The sequence below is a fragment of the Brachyhypopomus gauderio genome, unplaced genomic scaffold (assembly GCF_052324685.1).
Source record: "Brachyhypopomus gauderio isolate BG-103 unplaced genomic scaffold, BGAUD_0.2 sc690, whole genome shotgun sequence".
Taxonomy (NCBI): Eukaryota; Metazoa; Chordata; class Actinopteri; order Gymnotiformes; family Hypopomidae; genus Brachyhypopomus; species Brachyhypopomus gauderio.
In genome coordinates this window covers 27,501-34,880 of record NW_027507510.1, presented here as the reverse complement: position 1 = coordinate 34,880, position 7,380 = coordinate 27,501, and the positions used below count along the sequence as shown (strand labels likewise).

General features: G+C 44.1%; 1 protein-coding gene across 1 annotated transcript in view; it reads right to left on the bottom strand.

Annotated features, from left to right (window-relative positions):
* Positions 1-5,677: 5,677 nt before the first annotated feature.
* LOC143507486 (thrombospondin type-1 domain-containing protein 7B-like) overlaps positions 5,678-7,380 on the bottom strand; it is a gene marked incomplete at both ends in the record, with an annotated part of 24,173 nt that continues 22,470 nt past the window's right edge. The window contains 2 exons of the mRNA XM_076996566.1: positions 5,678-5,790; positions 6,305-6,437. Of these exons, the coding sequence (XP_076852681.1) occupies positions 5,678-5,790; positions 6,305-6,437 (246 nt within the window). The remainder of the gene's footprint in view (positions 5,791-6,304; positions 6,438-7,380) is intronic.

The following is a 7,380-nucleotide window of genomic DNA, read 5'->3' as shown; positions in this document are numbered from 1 at the left end:
TGGTGTGTATTACCATATACAACACACTGTGCTAGAGTGTGGTAGCTGAACAGTGCTGGAGTTTTAGCCCAAGAAAAAGTAGAACACTAGCTAGAAACTGATAGTGAACTTAACTGACATCAGCACCTTAATATCCTCCGGCAATCAGACAGCAAATGGTCCACTTATCTAGCTGCTAATATATCTGAAGCAACATATCAGGCAATCAGACTCTGAGTCAAAACAAACAGCTGTTGCCTGGTGTTTCTATCATGTTAATAATGTATTGTAATGTAATAATTTTCTCCCATGTCACCCAGGTCACTGCTGTATGTGTTCACTAGGTGGCTGAAATGGTAATGTCGTCTGTCCTGTGATTCTTTATTTGTCAATATATCTCATGCATTCAGAACTGAGCACAATGAAAGGCAGTGTCAACAGTAACAATGGTACGCCATGCCCACTGCTCGACAGCGCCAGGGCGATCTGGTTGTACAGGTCCCTCCTCCTCAACATTCACGATTCTGTGTCCTTCTGGGTGGCTGCCGAGCTGTTTGATCAGTCTCCTGTCATCTCCGGGTTTGAATACCCTAACTCTCTCCTGGCGGACCACCCTGTGCAACAGGCCCTTCCAGCGGATCCAGAGTGCTGCCTGGTGCTCAGGGCTCCGTGTTCCTCCCTGTCACTCCACTGCTGTCTTCACTTCACTGACTCCCTGTGGCAGTCTGGACCAGGACCACACTGATGCCTGCCAACAAAGCTAAACCCGGCCTGCTGCTATGTGTTTAATGGCAGTGGACAAAACCTGATTAGGACCCCTTCAAACTCAGCTCTTCAATCACAGTCCTGATTACACACCATCCTTCCAAATTCATGGAAAACAAACATCAAGACTCTTCTGTCTTGCTTACCAGTCAGTGAGATTAACTCCATAGACTACTAAACTACTAAACGAAGTACTTTTGAAAGCATCTCTGGATAAGAACTTCTGTTAAACACTTTATAATTAAACAGAATACGAAACAAAGTTGTTTCACATGTATTTATTCATGTATTTATTCCACTACACAATTAACCGCTTTGGCATGCTGTCTGCAGTGATCCACACCTGCTACAGGTGCACTGGGGGCTGGCTTAGATCAGAAACCAGGAAGACCAGCCAGGTGAAGACCAGCTGAATTTAAAGACCTGGATAATATCTACGTGCTGCTGCGTCTCCCAACTTCTCTTAATGCTGCTGTCTATAATACGTGAAACTTTAGGTATTTTAGCTCATTAATATTCCACAACACAATATAATGAATCAGACACTGAGAGGAGCAGAAGACACAGAGAGAATTTAATGAAGAACATACTGAGAAAAATGTCACGTGAAACCAGGAAAGAAAGAGTCAGCGGGGGTGATATCTGCTGGCGCCTCGAAGGGCGGAAATCAAATCTGACTCCTGCTCGCTCAGAGACAATCTTCTCTGTGGGTGTAGGAGGCTGTTCTCCAGCAAAATGACCCCCTGAAGCTTTTGAAGAGGCACTAATCAGCGAACGTGCCTTTAACATCTCTCATTGATTCCTATTTCACTTGTAAATTTTGCCCCGTGACCAGCACGGCAGTGTGGGAGGAGAGTAGCTGCGTATACATGTGTGTAGTTCACAATGGAGAATGCTACCTACACTTGTGTGTAGTTCACAGTGGAGAATGCTACCTACACTTGTGTGTAGTTCACAATGGATAATGCTACCTACACTTGTGTGTAGTTCACAATGGAGAATGCTACCTACACTTGTGTGTAGTTCACAGTGGAGAATGCTACCTACACCTGTGGAGTGTTTACAATGGAGAATGCTACCTACACATGTGTGTAGTTCACAATGGAAAATGCTACCTACACCTGTGTGGAGTTTACAGTGGAGAACGTAAAATGGACACAAATTAAGTATTATATCGCGGTCTATCGATCGCTGGTAGTTGGCGCCAGAGCGAACTAGTAACTCATTGAATCATAGATGTGGATCAGAGGTAATTAAACTAGATTTTTTTTCGGCGTGAGATATCGGAAGTGTGGCGTGAGAGCGTGTGAAAACGGTCAAATGCGTGTGTCTCACGCTCAATGCATGAGAGTTGGCAACCCTGCTCATGTGTGGAGTTCACAGTGGAGAATGCTACCTACAGAACTGCACAGTGGTACAAAGAAATTCAGTTAAATCTGCCTTTCATATTATGGTGAAGTAATAGGTTCAAAATGTCAGAAAGGTGCAAATCTCACTCCTGTAAAAATGTCTTTATTACATGGCTACACTGAAAGTGTAACAGTGCTAATAGTGTTTTTGTTTTTGGTGAGCTGAGCAGTTCTGACATTTTTGTATCTTATTTTTTTCTCTCTTTTTTTAAAGGCAGCAATTTGGCTTCTAAGTAATGAAGGTTAAAACCCCAGGAAACGTTTGACCTTTGACCAGTGAAAAGGTCACCCAGGAGACACACAGAAGAGAACACAGCATATCTGGCTATGAGGCTAACAGCCCTGCTAAGGGCCTTTTATATTTCAAAATAATGCAGAAGTTGTATTCCATAATCAGACACACTCCATAATCAGACACACACAGTGTGTTTCAGCATGTGGATTTCCCAACCGATGAACTCTGAGGTAAAACATGCCATTTATGTTCATATAGGTGTCTGTACGATGACTCGGACTCTGAGGGTGCTTTTCTACTGTACGAAGACTCAGACTCTCAAGGTGCTTTTCTACATCAATCCCTCCCTTCCATTTCTCGTTCTCAGCAGGTATGTGGTAACCGTGGGAATAATGGGATTGACACTATGGGTAGAACAGTGGACCGTCCATTTTTAGCACAATTATCATCCCTCTCTGCCTGTGGAACCCCTACCACCCTCCGTAGTTAACATGTTATTTTTACCTCAGCTTGTGACAGGGATGGCTTTAATAATGCAGCAACTTACAGATGTGACAGTGTTTGCTGATGGCTTCTGTGGACATTCAGAGGAACTTTTTCACCTTATAAAATGAAGCTTGTCAAAGTTTCCACAGCCGTGAACTCCAGGACTAATTAACTGCACAGACATTGTGTCTAAACATTCACCAAACCCCTCTCATCAGATAATCTGATGCTTTATAGGAGTGTGTTAGCCTGTGATATCTGCTTTATAGGACTGTATGTGTGTGTTTTTATCAGCTTTAAAAAGTTTCACTGAGATTTATTTAAATAATAGAAAATAACCCTTCAAACACTAGTTTATTATTATATAAACTCTTGAATCTAGACAGAACTGTGATCAAGTTTATGCAAAAACAAAACAAATATGATAAAACCTTTATGTTTCACACAAGACACTGAACAAACCACCTTCAATTTATGGCATTGTGTGTGTGTGTGTGTGTGTGTGTGTGTGTGTGTGTGTGTGTGTGTGTGTGTGTGTGTGTGTATGAGTCTGTCTGTGTGTGTATGTATGTATATGTGTGTGTGTGTGTGTGTGTGTGTGTGTGTGTGTGTGTGTGTGTGTGTGTGTGTGTGTGTGTGTGTGTGTTTGTGTGTGTGTGGGAGTAATTAAACCTGACCCACTGCCACAATAAATGCCAATAAAACAATAATTCTCACTAACACATAAACAACATATGTAATATTAATACAGTGTAATTTCATACAGGGCGTTCTGCTATAAATACGTCCCCTGTAGGGCGGGCACTGGCCTGCCAGCTGTAGTCCTGAAGTGACAGACAGACAGACAGACAGACAGACAGACCACTCACAACATTCTCATAGCTAGCAAAGTGTCCAGCATAGATGTAAAACAGGTGCCCAACCTTAGCTCGTAAATGCTGGACAACTGTGACAGAGTTGCTCAGATGTTTGTCCTTCTGGATTACTCCAGGTTCTCTGTGTGAGAGTATCTGACCTGCTGTCTCCACAGTCTCCTCCACACAACGACTCTCACACCATCTTCTTCGTAATGAATGGCCTCATTAATTTTAATGAATGCATTCAATATCTACAGTGTTTCTGACCCTTGACTCCGTATAAAAACGTCGTCTTTATTCCTTCTATCCAGACCCGTGTACACGCAAACCAGGGAAGGTCATCAAAATGTCGGCCCTACCAGCCAAAGGGGTAATAACATTTGAGGAAATCATGTGTGCTACTCCACTGTCAGTAAAGTAGTCTCTGGGCACATTCTGGAGTGGCTAGGAACGTCCTCATCTGGAGTACAACTCACAAATAGATCAATCAAAGGATAAAAATAATCATTTTCAAATCTGGTAAGAAGAGGTCATCAAGTTTTAGTTGCTTCTTCAAACAAGGACCAGACTACATTTCACTATTAACATTTCAAAATCTATTGTTCAACTCCAAAAAATACCATAATTGCACAAGGGCTTTGTTCTTTGTTCTGTTCTAAAACACACAGTCATTCCACAAGGACACTGTGAATGTTCATTTCAAGAACTGGACCATCTGGGAAAAACACCATATTCCCTTTATTCAAACAGATACCACCACACACTTCATCCCTGGTCAGTAGTCCTAGCTGCTGTGCCTACAGACAGAGCCGCGCGGCTTGTAAACATCGAGAGCTATTAGATAAATTGTGAATTCCTGTGTTAAGTCATAATGGTCATGAACGTTCTAACAGGACCTTTTGAAAACAGCATGTTAATTTAGCACAGCTGTGGCTGTCAGGACTCGTACATTTTCATTAAAGTTTCTGCTGGGTCATATTACAGAGGCTAAGGTTTGATTTGATTCATTTTGCAGCCTTAAAAAATCAAAACCATCACAATTGAAAAAAGCTGTAATTTGTGGTAAAAGCAGTTACATAGTTACGTATAAAGCAGTATGTGTTAAAACATTTAAACATTCAAAAAATGTCAAAATGTGTTTTTGAGAGCCAGCGTGTGCGGTAAGGTGGGGACAGTAGAAGTACCGTTCATGCAAAATGCATGAGGTGAACCACAAATGTCAGTGTTGCTCTGTATTTGTGTTTATTGTCACACAGTGAATTAAACATCAGGGAATGAGGTCTCTGCTTCCGCAGGGTGTAATGCCTGTTGAATGAACATGAACTTAACCCTGAGTTCTGCAGCGCAGTCATCGCTAACAGCAGCACACAATCACCAAACAAAGAGCAATGCAAACATTAGAGAGAAAAAAACAGCAATGCTACTATCTGAAACACACACACATACACACACACAGCCCTCACACCTCAGCAATGCTACTATCTGAAACACACACACATACACACACACAGCCCTCACACCTCAGCAATGCTACTATCTGAAACACACACATATGTACACACACACACACACACACACACACACACACACACACACACACACACACACACACACACACACACACACACAGCCCTCACACCTCAGCAATGCTACTATCTGAAACACATCCACACACACACACACACACACACACACACACACACACACACACACACACACACACACACACACACACACACACACAGCCCTCGCACCTCAGCAATGCTGCCATTTGAAACACACACACGGCCCTCAGACGAAGCTGGAAGTGCATCAATCACAGATGCAAACATTACAAAAACATGGCACGCTTTTCAGGACACTGTCCACATGTTCCCGGGACAGAGCCAGGACGCAGGCTTGTGATTGGTCGTGGCAACTTTGGGTCTGTGTGAGTCACGTCTTACCTCTAGTCTCCAGGCCCCTTCCACACGGCTGGCCCATTCCCATCACTCCCATCACACCCTGCCGGACCGACTCCGGCACCAGCGTACACGGACGCCATTTGTGTGTCCTCCACCTGGGAGGGAAAAGGCCATTTCAGTGTGATGGATCAGTGTGCTGATTCTGTTTTGGCTGTTTCAGTGTGATGGATCAGTGTGTTGATTCTGTTTGGGCTGTTTCAGTGTGATGAATCAGTGTGTTGATTCTGTGTGGGTGGTTTCACTTTGCTGATTCTGTTTGCTTCGGTACTGATGCCAAACGATTCATCTGTGACACTTTTACACCGCAGGTATTTAGCATTCAAATGCACAGAGCCAAAATACTTATGTGATGTGCAAACATGTAAATATTCACAAAGAGTCAATATGTACACAGATCTTATGGTGTAAACACTGTGGTTCTGATCATGTCTCTGATTGCACAAAGGGAATGAATTACTGCTTTTGACCATATGACTGATTTAACGATAATGAATGTGATAATTTCCTGAGCCAGTGTTTTTGACATATGCAAAATGTCAGAATGAGATAATTAATGTGGGCGTGTAGTGCTGCCTAGCAATACTGTTATACACCACATGACAAAGTGACCTGTAGATGGGACACACAGGAAGCCCTTCACACTCCCTCTCCTCGAACAGCGTGTCCGGACACTCCTGACCCCCATTGGCTGCACGCTGGATGATGGTCCTATAGCGTGACTGGGTGGGCGTGGTCATGTTGGCTGGGGGCGGGAGAAACACACAGCATGAGTAAATGACAATGCCACTCATCTCACTGCCACTCTCGGCCCCGCCCTCATCTGCCCTAATGCCTCTTCATCTGGCCACTGTAAGGCTCATTGCACTTTTCTAATTACCAAAGCGTGAAAATCATGCAATTAAGAGCAAGATCCCATCAACCAGAGAGTCCACCGAGGAAAGAGCTGCCTGCCAGGACACCGGGGCTTTCAAAACAATGAAATCTTCAACTAAATCCCAGAAGCTTCACCGTTCTCAACCATTAAATATCTATTTTCTCTCTTTTATCAGCCTCATTAAAATCAAATAAAAATCACTTTATCAGCTAAGAAAAGAACCATAGAGAGGGTTATGCAGAAATGGGGGGGGGGGGGGGGGGGGGCAGCTGCTATTTTAAAGTGTATTTTTTGGGACTGCAGGAGTGAGGCCAGACTGGAGCAGCCTGAAACTCTGGTGCAGTCGTAGAGTACGGAGCTCAGATGTAGAGTACGGAGCTCAGACGTAGAGTACGGAGCTCAGACGTAGAGTACGGAGCTCAGACGTAGAGTACGGAGCTCAGTCGTAGAGTACGGAGCTCAGATGTAGAGTACGGAGCTCAGACGTAGAGTACGGAGCTCAGTCGTAGAGTACGGAGCTCAGATGTAGAGTACGGAGCTCAGACGTAGAGTACGGAGCTCAGACGTAGAGTACGGAGCTCAGTCGTAGAGTACGGAGCTCAGATGTAGAGTACGGAGCTCAGAAGTAGAGTACGGAGCTCAGATGTAGAGTACGGAGCTCAGATGTAGAGTACGGAGCTCAGACGTAGAGTACGGAGCTCAGTCGTAGAGTACGGAGCTCAGTCGTAGAGTACGGAGCTCAGACGTAGAGTACGGAGCTCAGTCGTAGAGTACGGAGCTCAGATGTAGAGTACGGAGCTCAGACGTAGAT